General features: G+C 48.3%; 1 protein-coding gene across 1 annotated transcript in view; it reads left to right on the forward strand.

Moving 5' to 3' along the window:
* Positions 1 to 9,587, forward strand: part of LOC142065228 (dynein axonemal heavy chain 9-like) — a 144,640-nt gene extending 135,053 nt beyond the window's left edge. Inside the window, exons 28-29 of the mRNA XM_075111178.1 lie at positions 2,618 to 3,007; positions 8,711 to 9,587. Coding sequence (XP_074967279.1) covers positions 2,618 to 3,007; positions 8,711 to 8,938 — 618 coding nt within the window. The 3' untranslated portion in view covers positions 8,939 to 9,587. The remainder of the gene's footprint in view (positions 1 to 2,617; positions 3,008 to 8,710) is intronic.
* Positions 9,588 to 18,161: the final 8,574 nt, after the last annotated feature.

Below are 18,161 nucleotides of genomic sequence, written 5' to 3' on the forward strand. Positions count from 1 at the left end.
AGTATTTATAATGGAAACCAGTGATCAACGCTAACTACAAGTCTCCAAAATGCTGTGGTGCGTTGTACCCCTCTAGTGCAGCATAGGGCGTGCAAAGATTTAAACTGTGAAGAGCATTATGTATCTGTAGAAGCTGAGCCTGCATTTGCAAGCTTTTGCCTTTGCAGTCTGCTTGGCTTGAGCATCACAGGATCACAGATTAGTTGTTCTAGAGATCATCTAGTCCAACCCCATGCTCAAAGCAGGGTCAGGTAGAGCAGGTTGCTCAGGAGCACACCCCCCTGGGTTTTGAAAATTTCCAGGGATGGAGACCCCGCCGCCTCTCCGAGTGACCTGTTCCAGTGTTCAGCCACCCTCACAGTGAAAGGGTTTGTAATTGTGTCTCAATGGAATGTCCTGTATTTTAAGTTGTTCCCATTGCCTTTTGTCCTGTCACTGGGCACCACTGAGAAGAGTCTGGCTCCAGCTTCGTTACTTCCTACCATCAGCTATTTATATTGAACAGATCCTCCCTGAGCTGTCTCTTCCTGAGGCAGAACAATCCCAGCACTGGACCCAGCACGCTGGATGCGGCCTCACCAGTGCTGAGCAGAGTGCTGCCGTCAGCCTGCTGGCAGCGTTCTTCCTTACGCAACCCAGGACGCCGGTGGCCGCCTTTGCTGCAGCGGCACATTGCTGACGCATGGCCAGCTTGCTGTCCGCCAGGACTCCCACGTCCTTTCCTGAAACTGCTTTCCAGGCAGTTGGTCCCCAGCGTGTACTGGTGCATGGGGTTATTCCTCCTCAGGTGCAAGACTCAGCATTTCACTTGGTTGAACTTCATGAGGTTCCTGTCAGCTCAATTCTCCAGCCTGTCCAGGTCCCTCTGAATGGCAACATGCCCATCTGTGGGTACCATTGGTGGCCCTGTGGAAGAGTGTAAGGGGTAATAGTGTGAAGGCAGGACAAACTTCAGAGGTCTTTCCACAGTGCCCTGGGTCCAAGATCCGGCATGCGGTAAAAGTCCCAGACAGCAAGGTGGGTTGGCAGATGGGGGCCTCTGGCCTCTGCAGCAGGGAGTCACCTACCACTGTCACTCACTGATCTCTCCTGTGCTGCTGCATGGCTCAGGCTCCATCCATGGATGCTTTGATGGACAGAGTTCCCAACCCCTCACCTCCTGCCTGGGCACTGAACCCATTCTGCAGCTGCAGGTGTGCAGGGAGGACAGAAGCCTTGCTCCTGGTGCTGCTACTCACAAGCTTCCAGCCTTTTCCATCATGGGAGTCTCCCGTTCCCAAGCAGATAGACACAGACTCTGCCTCCCTTCCTTCAATATTGTTCAGAGCTGAGACTCCTCTTGTATCTGCAGCATCTCAGAGAACATCCGATTGGTTTCTTTCTCACCATGTCTGATGCTAAACAGTTTGCTGGCCTCCTCCTGCAGACCCTTTCCTGGGTGGCACAGGTCCTCCGCCAGCACACACCTCCTACAGGCAGACAGCCCCCCAGTCCAGGCTCACTGAGGGCTCCGGGTGCTGCCTGCAGTCCCAGATGTGATGAGCTGCGGCCTCAAGCAGGAGCGTGGTCTGAGCCGAGGCCTCTGCTGTGCCAGGGGCAGTTACTCCAGCTGGTGCTGGCGAGAATGCCCCATGGCATGTCGCCACCATTGCTAAGCAAGTGTCTGCTGCCCTCGGCAGAGCTTGTGAGCCCCGCCTGTGTGCCCTCTGTGCAACCCGCTGCATCTCTTAATGGCTTTTCTTAGCTGTCCTTTCAGCATTGGTACCATCCAGGCATCTCTTGCTTAGAGTTAATGTAATTTCAGCTGGATACAGCAGGATTTTTCTTCATTTTAGTCTAACAGGCACTGGGGACCCTCTGCAGAGTACCAGAAGTTCAAGAGGGATGCTGTTATGGTTATACAGAAGCCCTTTTTGGCCATACACTGATGTTCCAGCTCTTCTTCTGCCAGGGCAAACCTGATACAGGTTTCTAAAAGCTCTAAAAATAATTAATTGCTGAGTAAAGGTAAAGCCAACCCTCTCCCTAAGCCTCACTTGGCTGAATCATATCTTAATTTGTTGTGTGTTTCCCTGCTGTGAAAGAAACTGTGATTACATTTGCAGACAACATGGGAAGTCAAAAAGAAAGACTTGCACTGCAAAGTAATAAAGGAGGAGAGGAGTGAGGGGAGGTGGTGGAGAGGAGGGGGATAGGGCTTGATGTAACAAACATTTGGACAGCTTTGGTGTAGATCATCAGAGACCCAGTATCCTGCCCTGGCATCATGAGTGAGAAGAGCTTTGCACCTCTGAAAATCTGCCCTATAAAGATCTTCAGTCAACAAGAGAAAACAGAAATAACACTGGGACAACTGGGGGACGCCCATGCTCGCTGTCATGCTGTTACACATCTTTTCCTCCAAGCAGTCTTTTTACAGTAGGGAGGTTGAGGGTGCAGGAATATGCACTAGAAGGTGTTCATGAAAACGCCAAACTCATGAAAGAATTTGCAGTATGTGAACATCTGTGACTGTGTAGGGGGTCTCTTCCACACTTCCGAGCTCTGCCTCTGCTTTCAGGCAGGCTTTGTTCAGGTTAAACTGTTGTCAGTGCTAATTATATCCTTTCTCACTCAGGGGGAGCTGACCATGACAAGTGACATGGAGAACTTGCAGAATGCCCTTTTCTTGGACACGGTGCCTGAGTCTTGGATAAAGAGGGCTTACCCTTCCACAGCCAGCCTGGGCACGTGGTTTGCTGACCTCCTCACTCGCATCAAGGAGCTGGAGGCCTGGACAGGAGACTTTTCTTTACCGTCTGCGGTGTGGCTTGCTGGGTTCTTCAATCCCCAGTCTTTCCTGACAGCCGTCATGCAGTCCACAGCCCGAAAGAATGCATGGCCTTTGGACAAGATGACCTTGCAGTGTGATGTGACAAAAAAGAACAGAGAAGATTTTGCCAGTCCTCCTCGGGAAGGGGCATATGTCCACGGTTTTTTCATGGAGGGTGCACGCTGGGATGCACAGGTGAGTTCACCAAGGCTCGTGTGTTGACAGAGAAGCCATGGATGTGCTGCCCTGATGGCTTGGTACTGTACTCTGGGGAACTTTGCAGCCCAGACTGGCGCCCATCTAAAATAGTCCTTTGAGCTGCCTCTTCAGGAATGGGAAAGCGGTGAAAGATGGGCCTCTCCTCTGCAATGTAGAGTGGATATCCAGGGTGTTCGGATAAAGCACCCCTTGCAGTTGTCTGTTTCATGGCTGTGAAGGGAGTTCAGGGTGGCCAACTTGGAATTATACATCTAGTTTTTACAAGGTGAATCTGAGCCTTGGAGTATATGGACTAAACTGTGGTGGGTACTCATGGCGTTACTACAAATAGAAAACATGGGGTCCCCTCAGGCACGTGTTGTACCTGCTCCTTCGCATGGCTGCTGCCTCCAAAAGTGACACGGCAGACTTTTGCATTGTCATAACTCTGTCACCTGTTTAGCAGCAGTGAGGAGAAAGGAGAGGGCTCTGATTTCCTACATGCCCCCAGAGCTGAATGGGTGGGATGTGCCAAATCCAGACCACTGTCCTCCCACTGTTGGGTGCTGCAGGATGTCATCTGCATAGACAGAGCTTGCGGGCAAAAATTAATCACTACCTTTAGCCATCCCTTTAGGGTGGCAAATAAAGCCTGCACGAAAGTCTAACCCTTGTGGTCAACACAGACTTGGGGAGAAGACTCAGCACGGTGGGGGTGGGCTGATCCTGGACAAACAGAGTGGGTGGCCCTTGCTCTTATTCTTTCCCCTTCTGGATGTAGTGCAGTACCTTTCAGCTGTAGCACAGCCAGCCTCAGGACAGCCAAGGTGAGAACTGTACCCTCCAGCTGGGCAGCCGAAGGGAAATGTGTACGCTTGCAATTTCCTGCCCACCGCTGGCAGCACCCCTCCTGCAGCGCGCCTCTCAGAGCAGCGTCCCAGAGGAACACAGTTGTCCCTGTCATTCCTTATGACAGTTGTCAGCTGTTAGGATTGCACTCTGCAGAGTGAGAGCCATTAGGCTGACAATTCTCCACTGGGCTTGGTCCTCCGAGTTGCCTGGTCTGTGGTACCATGACCCCCAATTTGTGCTGCCTGTGAGGACTAAACGACAGTGATTCATGCAGCCTTTACGCTGGGCAGGCAGTGCGGTGCCCCTGCTGCCGGTGGTCTGTGAGAGGGCAAAGGCTGATCAAAGTGAGTCACCCAGAACTTGCTTATCTGTGTCGCGTTTACCCCCTCGCAGAAAGAGACTTTTATTTCAGAGGCAGCTCTCTAGAGTCTTAACCTTGAAGATCCTCCCGTATCTGTGTGGGGCTTGGTGGTAGGATGCTGAGGACAGAGCCCATGCCTGCTATATACCATATCCCAGCCTGGCCTTGCAATTTAGATCTAATGCTCTGCACACACTTTTCTACTCCCCCTCCCTGAAGGACAGGAAATTAGGCAAAGCTTTGAACTCACCGACTGATGGCATCCAGTGCATTTTATCACAAATCCTTGGGAAGATCAAGGCTCCATTTTCTCTCTGGAAATGGGTTGATGTGTGCATTGGGTCTGGAAAGCCACAGTCAGTCGGGAATATTGGCAAAGGCTCAGTCAGAAGGTTGCAGTAAAGGTCTCACATGGGTATTGGTTCAGATCTCCTGCCTTGCTGGTTTTGGCTCTGCTAATAGCAGAAGACACAGTAGCAGAACAGAGACCAGCCAAGTCCCTTTCTCAAGGCTGGGTCCTACAGTTCCCTGCCTATTCCGTTGTCTAAGGCTTTGGTGTGGCTGCCATGCAAAACCCCTTGCAGCTCTTGGAGACGGCAACCCTTTACTACAGGGAGCACTGGATTTCAGTTACCCTCAAAAGCTGACATTTTAAGCTGTTACAGATCAGTTGGACACAGCAGTACAGAGAACATTTTAAAAAATTCCTGGTCTCACATATCAAATATTCCATTAAGAACAAATTCCGGTGACTGCTGTTATGTTTTCCTTTACCTTCATTACCACCCTCACTAGAAATATAAAGGTCAAAACGTCTGAGTTCTGCCTAGGTTTTACCCATCCCCAAGTGTTAATGGAAGTGAAGAGTGAGAAGTTTTGGTGATGCAAAGCCAGAAATCTTTTGGGAAACACATGGCTTCTCCCCTCTGCTTCCCTCCAATAACTTGTATGGGTGCTTGCATTCAGCAACGAGGTTTGTCTGCAGATCCAGACTTTAGTGAATGTGTTTTTCTGGTTACATTTTCCTTGTGATTGAAAGATACTGAGCAATTACTTTTATAGAACCATTCATAATCTCTGGGTATCATGCCTCAATTTATTTCAGAAAGGAAAAGAATATTTTCGTATGTTGCTGCTCACACTGAAATATCATTTCCACCTAGTGGAACTATTCATTTTACCTGTAATCCAGTGAGCACCAGTCTATATTAATGAATGCAGCATTTTTAAAAAAGGTGCACAGTTCTTTTGGGTCGTATACGCCTTCCAAATTAATCCTCTGATAAGAATGGCAGGTCATGTTTAAAAGAACTCCTCTGGGGAGCACCTCCACTTTTAAAGAATATTTCACTTTTAGATTGTGCCTCCAAAAGAGGAAAAAGTCCCTCTATGCTCTACTACTCACATTTTTCTATTTATTTAAATATTTATGTTTGCCCTTGGGTGTCTTAAATTTATAAAACATTCATTACAAAACAGCAGGCAGCTATTAGATGAAATGAAACCAAGCAGGTTATTTTGGGTCCAAATGATCTGTTGCTGTAGCACCGTTAATGTCAGTGGGACCCAGGGAGAGACGGACTGACTGGTGACACTGGGGCATTTCATCTCAAGCCATGGGAGACTGATGACCAGTTCCTGGCTTTCTTGCTCCCGGCAATGGAGAGTTTGATGCCAGGTATGTGCCCTGCTACTCACCACGGGTCCTGGAGCATGACAGGACAAGGGGAGAGGTGGGTTTTGCACCACATGTGCCACACGAAGCTTTGCCAGGTGTAGACAGCACACCACCTCATCCTTGGAAGAGATGCAGTCAGTGCAGAGCGTGCTGAGCAGTGGCTTAACACCGAGGGCATTGTGGCTCCTTCAAGCCACGCCAGCTACAGTTTCTGTGTACTTTTTAGAGCTAGTCCTATGTAAAGCACCAGTCTTAAACCAGTAGAGAGGCTTAGAAGGGCAGATCTGTGTGGCAAGGGACAGTCACATTTATTTGATGGTTTGAGTAGCACAATATCTTTGGGAATAGTTGCACACCACTCATTTGTATCTGAGATGCTCCCAGCAGTGGTTGCAGATGAAAACGACTGCTGGCACAGCCTGGTTCTGGTGCTACAGTCCCAAACACCACAGCTTGCCTTGTTCTTCTGCAGAGGCATCAGGTGCATCAAATCTCATGCATCAGAGATTGAAATTTTTCCCAGAGGGGTGAGCTGGGATGTCAGATGGAGCCTGTTCCAGCACATGTCAACTGTCAGTAATGCCCACCTATTTGTGAGTCATAAGAGCAAGAGTAGGATGTGGCTGAAGTTGAGGTCTCCAGTGATAAACTTACAATGCAGCCATGGAGGGGACACTTGCAAAGTGTGTTGTGAAGAGTCAGTCTCTTATTTATGGTTGTTTTGAAAAATTAATATCTTGGCAAACCCCTTTCCATCTGTACGTGTCAGCTCTTAAACTCCTCAGTGATAAAAATTCCTCTCTCGTTTGGCTTTACTGGACAGCACATCATTAGGTCTTCTTCACTGCGTGCTCCATGCCTGGCTCTTTTTCTTTTTCCCCTATGTCCAGCTGAAGCCACTAACCCCAGCAATCTCTGGACCACCTTGGAGTGATGTTCCCTGCTGGCTACACGGCTGGTCAGATCACCAGTCCCCCTTTCCTGCAGACAGAGGCAACCCTGAAACACAGCCAAGCCGTGCTGAAGGTCCTTAAGCCAACTGGCCCTAAATTAGCTGTGGGCAGGTGCATCTGTGCCAGTAACACCTCAAAATGCAGTTGAGTGGGAGGAGATGTTGGCTTATTGCTAAAATATTTGGGCCCATCTATTCGCACCCCTGGCTTGTGGAAGCTGTTTTGTGTCTTTGGACCCGTTGATACGTGCCAGCGTAGTATGTCCGCTCTTCAGATCGCCAGCTGAGAAGCCAGGGCAAGCAGAAGTGAAGACTTCTGTGGGATCCAAGGCCTGAGCAGTCTGAGCACAGAACACAGTGGCTTTTTACCAGGTGTGCTGTGCCAGTAGTTAGAGAAAATTGCTTTCAGAGTAGAATTAATTTCTGATGATGAGAGCGATAAAAAATGCAAATGCAAATCAGCCCAGACATAACACAATGATATGTTCCACAGAGATACCTCAGGAAGATTTCAACACTTGTTAACCCAGAAATAGGTGGCATACATCTTGGAAATTTGATTTGAAGAATCATCAGCACTAAAAAAACCAGAAAGATCTGATCAAAATCCAGCCTCAGAAATGAAAGATGTGGATTTAAGAAGAGGGCATAATAATGCTTGATAAATAGCTTCTTTGCAAGATATTATAAGAATTATTTAATGTTTGTTCAGCACGTTGGAAATATAAAATCCTAAATCAGAGTTGGATTTATCACAGCTTAGTATAACAGATGGCATTAGTGCAATTAAATCGAGGTGTGTCGCAAGGGGGATTATTTTTCTTCACTTGTTTGCAGAACTAAATAAACTACTAGAGAGGCTGAATCTCATCCCACAAGTTGGATCTAAGAGCATTTGAAATAACAATGATATGTGAAGCTGAGCTGCAGTGAGAGGCAGTTTCTTTAGCACCGAGAAGTCTTATTTCCATTTCTATATTTGTTTTCATTTGGTCTCTCTAGCTTCCATTAAGCAATTTTGCCGGCTTCCCTGGAAACTGATTGATGTGTAGGGCATTTTATTGTCAGAAAGAGAAACAGAAGTTGCCAGAGAGATCCAGGTTAGAGAAACAAGCCATTGATTTCATGTCCTGACAGCGTACCATCCTTCTGGGTCAGGCAGCCTGCTAAGCGAAAGCATCGCTTTGAAGAGGATAATGCGGACTTGTTATTTAATGATAATATTCCCTCAGGAATAGTCCTTCTGAATCCCCTTGTTGGTGTGAGCACCTCTGAGAGTGGAAACAAGCCTTCTGGGGCCACACAAAGCATGGAGTGCATTCACTGCACAGAGAAATGTATCCCAAGTCATGCTCAAATCTTGGTGGTGTGGTGGGAGACTTACTTGGTACTTCTTAGACTCTTCTCAAGTGAGCGTTGCTCTCCATCCTGAGCCCTGGTCAGGTGTCCACAACTGGTCCTAGCACAAGCAGGGCTTCCCATGGGGTGGTTCTGGCCTTGCAAAACCTTGACTAAGAGCAGCACAAGGATGATGTGGCTGCACAAAGCCAGGAACATTGTTCTCCTGCAAAGTCCAGCTTGGGTTTCTGTGGGTGTGGGCATCTGGTGAGAGCAGGCATCACTACGCGCCCCTTGGAATAAGCTCTGCTTGAGGGAGGCTTCTGATGAAACAGGGTAGGTGTTTGATCCAGAGCCTCCTTACCTCAGACTCATCCACCCCCTTGGCCTCAGGAAAGACATTTGTACTTACCCAATAAGTCTGGCTGGTCTAAATATTCCAGAGGACCGTGTGTATTGGGGTACAGCTGAAGGATATCTTGGAAATCTAATTCAGACTTTGTCTTCTTTCCTTTGTAGACTGGGATAATCACAGATGCCAGGCTCAAGGAACTAACCCCAGCCATACCAGTCATTTTCATCAGAGCCATTCCTGCTGACAAACAAGATACCCGTAGTATGTACCCATGCCCTCTCTACAAAACACGTCAAAGGGGACCAACTTATGTGTGGACTTTTAACCTTAAAACTAAAGAAAACCCTTCCAAGTGGGTGCTTGCTGGTGTGGCATTGCTGCTACAGATCTAGGCTCACCAACAGAGCACCTCATCTGCAAATCCCTAACGAGGTGTTTCTCAGACGACTGAAAAAATAATATCCTGAGACTGAAGCCAAGCTCCATCTCTCTGAGTACTGGTCACTTGGCCTAAATAGAGGCTGCAAGGAGGAGACAGAGGTGCAGAGAGATGCATGGACCAGAGCCTTTGCTGCTGTAAATCAATGTCCTGTAATTCCTCCACTGCTGCACTGGAGCCCTGGAAGATCCCAACCCACATCCAGATCTTCCTTACCCAGAGAGGGCTAATCTCAAATCTGAATTTAACGTTTATTTTCTTTCTCTTTTGTGATTCAAAGTAGTTTTAAAGTCAGTGGCTTTCTCCGATATCCTTAGACAGTTCAGCGACCTGTGAAATTCTTTAGGCCTGTTTCTTTTCTATACATGAGTGTTTCTTTGTCATATGTGTAATGTCAAAAGTTGAGGGAACATCAGCTGCTGTGGATATGAACTATTTCTTGCTAATATACCTGTAAATTTTAGAAGCACTAAAAATAGTGTTAATATCCAATGTGTTTAATGTAATCAACAGTAAAAATGCAGCACAGGAATTATTTAAGAAGAATATTTTGTAATGATAGAAATCTACTAATAAAAATCATTATTCCTGCACTAGTCTTTAAAAATTGCCTGGAGGCCTGTATCACACGTTTAGTCACTGTTTGGGGAGCGCATGCAGGGCCAGGTGGGACAAACACAGCCTTTTGGATAGTGGCACTTATAGTTACGAATGCAGTGGGTGAGACCTTCTGTGTTTCTAGAGCAGAAAGCACGGAGAGGGATGACTGGGGTGTGCATTATCTTAATGAGCCAGACACACAGAGCACTGCTCTGGACTACAGAAGCTGAGCACTTGGGAGCTGGGAGAAGTAGGGTTGCCTGGGGAAATGGAGTGGTGCCGTGCTCTCCGTGCCATCTGCAGTGCTTCGTTGCACAGCACAGAACCTTGCCTCTGTCTAATATTTGCTATTTCTCTTCCTCATATGGTGCACAGTATCCTGCGCCCCATCATCCAAGCAGCCGTGGGTTTTTCATCCACATGGTCAGTGCCATCTTTGAGCTCTCTGCGGGTAGCAGCCTATATGTCAGCAGGGAGGCTGTGTAGGAGAAGGGGAAGATGGCAGATGTGCAGAGGATTTGGTGTCAGAGGAACTAGCACTGATGAGCACCCTCAAACTCTTCAACCCTAACCCAATGCCAGGTTACAATCCCACGGCCAGATTCAGGTCCCCAGCATGGACTGTGTCCCTCCTTTGGGAACTCTACAAACCCTGTTACTCAGAGGAATCCCAAAGTCAATGAGCACCTTGACAAACACTACCTCATCCTGAGAGGTCCCCCATTGCCAGAATTGGCCCTGAATGGGCTCAGGTGTTAGCACCAACTGGGGAAAGGACAGGATCAGCAATATGCTTGTGACAACACTGGTGTGGCCAGCAGGAGCTGGGCAGGGATGGGGCCCCTGTGCTCGGCCCTGGGGAGGCCCCACCTTGAATGTTGGGCTCAGGTTTGGGCCCCTCGGGACAAGCAGGGCCTTGAGGGGCTGGAGCGTGTCCAGAGAAGGGCAGCGGGGCTGGGGCAGGGTCTGGAGCACAAGTGTGCTGGGGGGCGGCTGGGGGAGCTGGGGGGGTTTAGCCTGGAGAAGAGGGGGCTGAGGGGAGCCCTTCTCGCTCTCTGCAGCTGCCTGAGAGGGGCTGGAGTGAGGGGGGGGCTGGTCTCTGCTCCCAAGTCACCAGTGACAGGGCGAGAGGGAACGGCCTCAGGCTGCGTCAGGGGAGGTTTAGGTTGGATATGAGGGGAAATGGCTTCCCTGCAAGAGTGATCAGGCCCTGGCACAGGCTGCCCAGAGAGGTGGGGGAGTCACCAGCACTGGGGGTGATCAGAAACCGTGTAGACGTGTCACTTCAGGGCATGGTTTAGGAGGCCTGGGGTGTTGGGTTGGACAATGGTGACGGTTGCACTTGATGACCCTAGAGGTCTTTTCCAACTTTAATTATTCTATGATTCCATGATTCTATCATTTATCACCAGCCAACGCTGTTCCTGCTGCCTACATGGTGGCATTGAAACTTCCAGCATCCTGTTTCCAGGCAGCTGTGGGGTTCATAGGGTGGGATTTCACAGTCTGGAGAGACCAGCAGGTCTGAGTGAGTCACCTTGAGCTGCCCTGATACCCCATGAGGGACTCGGTCCTCCCAGCTCATCCTGCACCGGTTATCAAAGAGGGGTCAGATATGGCCCTCATCTCCTTGCGCTCACTGTGAAGAAATGGAGTGAGTAGCTCAGACCAAGACATTTAACTTCTAGACTTCTTAAATGAGGTGGACTGGGCTTGGTCAGCCTGTGGTATGGCCACTGCAACCATGGGAGAACGATCTACCTCCAGGTTAGAAATTACGCTTCCCAGCTGAGTTTGGGGCTTAGAGTTAGGAGAGTCCTTCCACACAGGAAAGAGTAGTGGGTTGGCAAGGGCAGTGCATCCATGTACCATGTCTTCGGGGTCACCCAGCAATGTGTTTGCACCTGGAACAAGCAGCAGCAGTACAAGATGCTCTATTGGCCTGAAACACAGCTGTGGTGCTTGTGCAGTGTGTGGGCTGGTGGAGTGGCTCTTGGAAGGAATAAACGTAAGAAAGAGGCTCATGTACAAACCACAAAGGGTATCCGGGGATTACCTGCTGTATCGTACTGAGCCTACTCTGACCCACCATATGTCACCAAGCCCACCCTGAAGAGCATTTCGGGAATCCTGTGAAAGGTCCCTCCAAAACCTGGGCCAAGCCCACTGCTGTGTCTCAGTGATCAGGAGCCCACCAGTATCACTTGAGAGCTCTACAGAGAAAGCTTTCCAGAGAGGCCTACAAATCAGAGGTTTCAACAGACTATTTTTCCCTCAGCCAGGGCATCCTAAAGAGGCAGGTAAGTATGAAATCCCCTAACAAACAGAAAGGCAAAATCCAGGAAGCAACAGCGCTGATGTCTTCCTCTGAGCTGTACTGTACTCCACATGTTGCAGTGCCTGGAAGCATGGGTGTGTTGCATCCCATGCCCCAAGACACTTCCAGCAAGCCCCAGAGTCACTCATTTTCTGTCACCATATACCATATGCTACCACTCTTCCCTGGCCTGCTGGGAAAGTCTCCTGTGTTCAGGGCAGCGCTGCACAGCCTGGTGTGCCATTCACTCATGGGCAAGGGGGCATGCTTGCAAGCCCTCATCCAGCTTTTTATTAAACTGAGACCTGGGGACAGTCTGATGCTGGGAGATGGAGAAAGAGATGATTCAACTTGTTGCCAAGGATCTGTTCTACATTTTGATCTCCTTTAACCCCTCCCACTTTCATTCTGCCACTCTTGAAGGTCTTGCTATAGTTAAGGATGTAATTAGAGCCTAGAAAAGGTGGATGTGTGGAGCTGTACTGGTTTTGGCTGGAACAGTTAATTTTCTTTGTAGTATCTTGTATGGTGCTATGTTTTGGATTTGTGATAGAAACAGTTTGATAATACAGGGATGTTTTCATTATTGCTGAATAGTGCCTGTACCATTTCAAGGGTTTTTCTGCTTCTCACATTGCCCAGCCGGTGAGTAGAGTGGGGGCACAGGAAGTTAGGAGGGGACAGCTGGGACAGGTGACCCAAACTGAGCCAAGGGTTATTCCATACCATATGATGTCGTGCTCAGCAATAATGGCTGGAGGAAGCGGGGACATGGCAGTTTTGGCATTTAACTTCCCAAGTCACCATTACACATGATGGAACCCTGCTTTCCTGGAGGTGGCTGAACACCCGCCTGCCCGTGGGAAGGAGTGAACGAATTCCATGTTTTGCTTTGCTTGTGCATGTGGCTTTTGCTTTAACTATTGAACTGCATTATCTCAACCCATGAGTTCTAGCACTTTTACCCTTCTGACTCTCCCCCCATCCCACTGGGAGGGAGGGAGCAAGTGGTGCGGTGCTTGGCTGCCTACCAGGGTTAAACCATGGCAGCATTTCTGTTGGTAGCGTTTGGATTTTCAGCCTCATGTCAAACCAAAGAGCTTTATGGGTGTCCTCAGCACACATTGATGGGGACATGGTCAACTCTCTGCCAGTCCAGCATATCAGCTTTCCGTAGTGCATTTTTCTCTTACCCAGATTAATGTAGGAGTGTAAAAGTCCTCAGGCTTTGCAGATCCACAGTAACGCTCTTGGTCTGAGCAACACAGCAGCTGTTTTCCTGCAGGAATGAGGAGATGCAAAATCCTTGTCTTTGCAGTCCTGGGGAACGACGACCTTCTGGACTAAGGTAAGGTGGATAAACTTTCTGGTAAGAACTTTAATTGCCAGGCAGTGCCTCCAGGGCACAGCCCCCAGAAATTAATGAAGAAGCTAGTTATGGCTTAGCAAAAGACATCTGCAAATATCTAACGCAAGGGAGAGAGCTGTCTTAAGCTTCCTATTTTAAAAAGCCTCTTAACCTATAAATGAGGTAACAGGTTCTGTAGAGTACCCCACATAATGAGTATCTGGCTAGAAGAGGTCTGTTAGCTAGAGAAAGCTATGCTATTAAATTAAATCCCTGCCAATTTAAATGAAAATCTGCCAATTAGATACATAATGTAAACTGGTTGCTTCCCACAGCTTTGCAAAGTTAGGTGCATTAAACTTTCCAAGTATTTCACAAGTATTTCACTTTCCAAGTATTTTGCATAAACAGAGCACTGCTGAATTAAACATAAAAGCACGAGCAGAATCTATAGTAACTGCATCGTGCTCCAGCTAACAACGCAATGAAGGCTGGTGGGCAACAAAACTGGTGAAGGGTTTGGAGAGCAGGTCTTATGAGGAGAGGTTGAGGTTAAGGGAACTGGAGTTGTTTAGTCTGGAGAAGCGGGGGCTGAGGGGAGCCCTTCTCGCTCTCTGCAGCTGCCTGAGAGGGGCTGGAGTGAGGGGGGGGTTGGTGCCTTCTCCCAAGTCACCAGTGACAGGGTGAGAGGGAACAGCCTCAAGCTGCGTCAGGGGAGGTTTAGGTTGGAGATGAGGGGAAATGGCTTCCCTGCAAGAGTGATCAGGCCCTGGCACAGGCTGCCCAGAGAGGTGGGGGAGTCACCGTCCCTGGAGGTATTTAAAAGACGTGTAGACGTGTCACTTCAGGGCATGGTTTAGGAGGCCTGGGGGTGTTGGGTTGATGGTTGGACTTGATGATCCCAGAGGTCATTTCTCCCTTAATGCTTCTATGATTCTATAACATTGCTGGATTAGTCCTTCAATGTTTCTTTTACCACAAGCTTCTCAGTGCTTCGTATGTGGGATTTCCTGCCATTCTGGAGGCTGTTACTACCCTAAACTTCATACTTCTCTTTCAAAACCATCTTCCTTTTTCCAGCATACTAGGGCCTCTCTCTGGTTGGTGTTGTCCTCCATCGTGCCTCCATACCTACAGGAAAGGATAAGTTCAGTAATTCCCCAGGCACTGCTTGCTCTTTCCAGAGCAACAGCCTGGGCTGTTCTCTTGCCAGCTGAAGAAGAATGGGCTGTTGACAACAAAATGGATCCGATTGTTTTATTATATATATCTTCCTGCATAATTCACCAGTTGGGCCGGCAGGGTAGTGGGGAGATATTTATAGATACTAGAAATGTCACTAGGGTGCTCATTCTTCATCCTTTGAAAATCATCACAGGGAAGAGTTGGCTGCAAAATGCTACAAGAGGATAGTGAATAATTTGGTGCTTTAGGGGAAGAAAAAGTCTGACAGGCATGAGATTTTCCAGCCATATCTGCCTAAACCAGGCAATTAAATACAGCTGGCCCAGCTATTCATTAGGAGCGATGCATTAGTTAAAGGTGAACATTTTCTGTTCGTAAGCTCTTGGAGATGGCTGCCTACCTGGTATCTCCAGGGCTCACCTTCCTTCCCACTCTTTGCCCTCATTTGAGTGGAAGAGGCCGAGCAGCGAGGAACCCTGTCCCCAAAGCCGGCACAGCCCGATACTGAGACTCCAGGGCTGGCAGGGCTGCAGCTGGGGTAGTCAAGCAGTGCTGTGCAGCTGCAGCAGCAGGGCAATAGGAGCAGTTTGGCAGCAGGGCCCCATGTGGATGCTCATTTTTAGGGAAAGCTGGACACCCTGTGAAGTGACTTTTCCATCACAGGAACAAGTCTCATGAGCCCAGTCTCCAGGCTCAGCCCTGAGGCTACTTTCCTGCCCTGCAGCACCTTCAGTCCTAATCCCTCTCCTTCATTCCAGCTTCAACACCAGCTTCCACAAGACTGCTGCAACCCCAACCCTTTCTTCTCCACAAAAACTTAACAGTGACCACAAACTAAGTAAATACAAAGATTTGAAAAAGCAGGTAAGCGTTTCTGAACCAAAAAAAATGCCTCTTGCAAGCAATGTTTTGCTCCTGAAGGTGGAGAACCCCTGTGGCAATCAGTTCTCTGGTGTTCACACAACATCCTCCAATTAGGGAATTGCTCCTTGCAGGACCTGGGACTTAGCTGGAGGCTGGGGAAAGTGAGAAGTCAGGGCTCCTTACACAAAAAGTGGCCATATGTTTTCAGAATGACTTGTCTTTCAGAGCAGTTAGACTGTGTTTGCTGTTGCTCGTGTCCTCCCTGAGCACCCACATGAAAAATGAGGATGAGCCCCTCGTAAACATCTAGGAAAAAGGCCTTCTGGCCTTTGGCAAAGTGCTGAGTGCCAGCAGAAACCATGCAGTGAGCCAGCCAAGGTGGGGCTGAGGACCCAGGTAGTTCATCCTCTAAGTCGTCTGCCAGTGGTTATGCTTGGGGGCTGGCCCTTTCTCCGGGGAGGTAAGCATTTAGCCCTGCACGGCAGGACCTGGTGTTTTCAGAGAGTGGGGTGATGCCACTCTCCCTGTTGAAGGAAGCTGTGTGTCTTGGTAGGACTTGCAGCAGGTCAGAGCCTGGAGGAATAGTGTTTTGCTTGGGCTTGGGCATGGCATCCTGCAGGGCAAAGCCAAGTGTAAGCCCTCCATGTCTCCTGCACAGCTGAAGTCTGAGACAGTGTGCAAAGCTGCGCAGAATGGGGATTTTCCAGGTGCAAAGGAGTTACTGCTAGAAACCAAGTATGTTTGGGGAAATTACATCTCAGTCTTTGCCAAGGAAAAATAAGATTAAAACCTAGTCCTTTTTGTTTGCATTGTCCCAGTTTTGCCTCTTTTACATCAGCAGGAAACTCTAAATGGAAAGTCAGCGCAGACGGTCACCCCGTGAGTACTGGGCTTGCTCACCAGCTGGAAGCTCAGCACTGCATTCGTGTGCCCTGACTTTAGGCACTGGAAAGGTAAGTGTCATCATTTGAACTAGTCTCTGGGCAGACTTTATAGCCAGCAGGAAGAAATGGGCTTAAATAGTGAGTGATTCACTTGACCCATCTTAGTCACCTCATGGTGAGATCAGGACCTGCTGAAGTGTCCTGGGTCTCTTTGCCAACTGCACACGGGGCCTAGGAGTCACCTGGTTGGGCTGAGATGGGGAGCTTGCTTACACTTAAGGTCAAGCCTGTGTCCTTCTTGTTTGACCTGTCCCAGGAGTTCAGCCAGATCCTGCATCCTATGATTTCACACCAAGGCCAGGTACTGGATGCCCAGGGGAGCCCAGACTAGCTCTCACCCTTTCTGTGTATCTCTGTAGCTGCTGGCACTTCACAGCACCCTGTGGGGCTGCTTTGGGCCTGGCTCCTCGAAAGGGCTGTGGTCAGTTAGTTAACTCCAGACTGGTGACATTTTCCAAAGGGATGAAAGTAAAAGAAGGAAAATTGTGCTACTGAACAGTTAATATCAGCTAAAATTGAATGAACTCTCCTGGGACAGAGAAATGGGTTTTCCATAGCCTGGGAGTGTTGTACCTGCTGCAGATTATAGTCAGCAGAAGAGCACATTTCAAAGTAAAGTCTTCACAAATGCTTTGTAATGGTGTTCCATATTTTGGGGTTAACCAGCTCCATTCTGCTGCAACTGCTTCTCACAGAGCAAAGGAAAATGTAGACTAGACACATAAAAGGAGAAGCCGGTTGGTAGTCAGTAGATTGGTTCCACAGGGGCAAATTTATTGTGGCTATTATGGGGCACTGGCAATGCCCAGTGATGCAAATTCTGCATGTATCACTGCTCAATTATTTACAGAACAAAACTAGCTGTAACCTATCAGCTAGATGCATTCATTTTATAAAGTGGCATTAGTACATTTAATTAGCAATGGCTTATTAGATTCATGTCCGTTATTATGCATTGCTTTTTAAATGACTGTAATTGCCCAAACAAGTCTACACATATATTTACTTTGTTAATAGTGTGAACCTCATTTAAAAAGCTTTTAGATAGTAAAAGACGTTCATGGAGTTATAAGCAGCCCTTCTAATATGAGTACTAGTGTGCCTGTTAGTGCAGAAGGATTGTTTGAGGCTACAAACACATTGCCTAGAGGTTTTGAAGCCCACTTACCTGTGTGTGAACTTCAAGGTTCACTCTTAGGACACCCTCACAGCATTCATTTTGATTAGTGCCAAAAGACAAGAGGCAGAACCCCAAGCCTGCATTCATTATCTTGGCTCAATGTTTCCAAGAGTACAGAGAGAGCTGGGATGGGGGAGCTGTGGGCTGACAAAGCTCCAGGGTCTGCAACACCTCCAGTTTCTGGGAGAGGCTGTTTCAGGTACCCTAGTCCCACTATTGAAAATGCTGCCTTGGAAAAATCAGAATATTTATAGTATTGTGTGAGGTTTGATGAAAGCTACACAAGGAAAAGTGACTCATGTCCACTATGGAAATTCTGTCCAGGTCAGCAAATATGCTCCACAGCCCTGGAGACCCTTGCATTTAGGGTATTCACATAAGGATCTGTCTTCAGACTTTGCATTGCATTGGAATAAAGATTTGAGTACTATCTCCAGGTGCATGGGGCTCACCACCAGGCTGGTAGACAGTCAGGAGAGGAAAATGCATGTGGCGACATCTCTCTGGTGAGAACAACCCAAGCGATTCACTGTTGCCAGGTGCATACTCTTCAACATGGCACTGCTCCATCCAGTGGAACTGCATCAGCAAAGCTCTTGCTCCCATTTCTCATAAAAATGTTGGAAAGGTCTTGGCATAATCCAAAAACAAAATGGGAATAAACTCCAGCATCTTTCTGACTCACTGCTCAGGGCTGCAGAAGATGCAGGAATTTATTTTTAGCCCAGAGACCTGATC

This window comes from Phalacrocorax aristotelis, chromosome 16 (assembly GCF_949628215.1).
Source record: "Phalacrocorax aristotelis chromosome 16, bGulAri2.1, whole genome shotgun sequence".
NCBI classification, from domain to species: domain Eukaryota; kingdom Metazoa; phylum Chordata; class Aves; order Suliformes; family Phalacrocoracidae; genus Phalacrocorax; species Phalacrocorax aristotelis.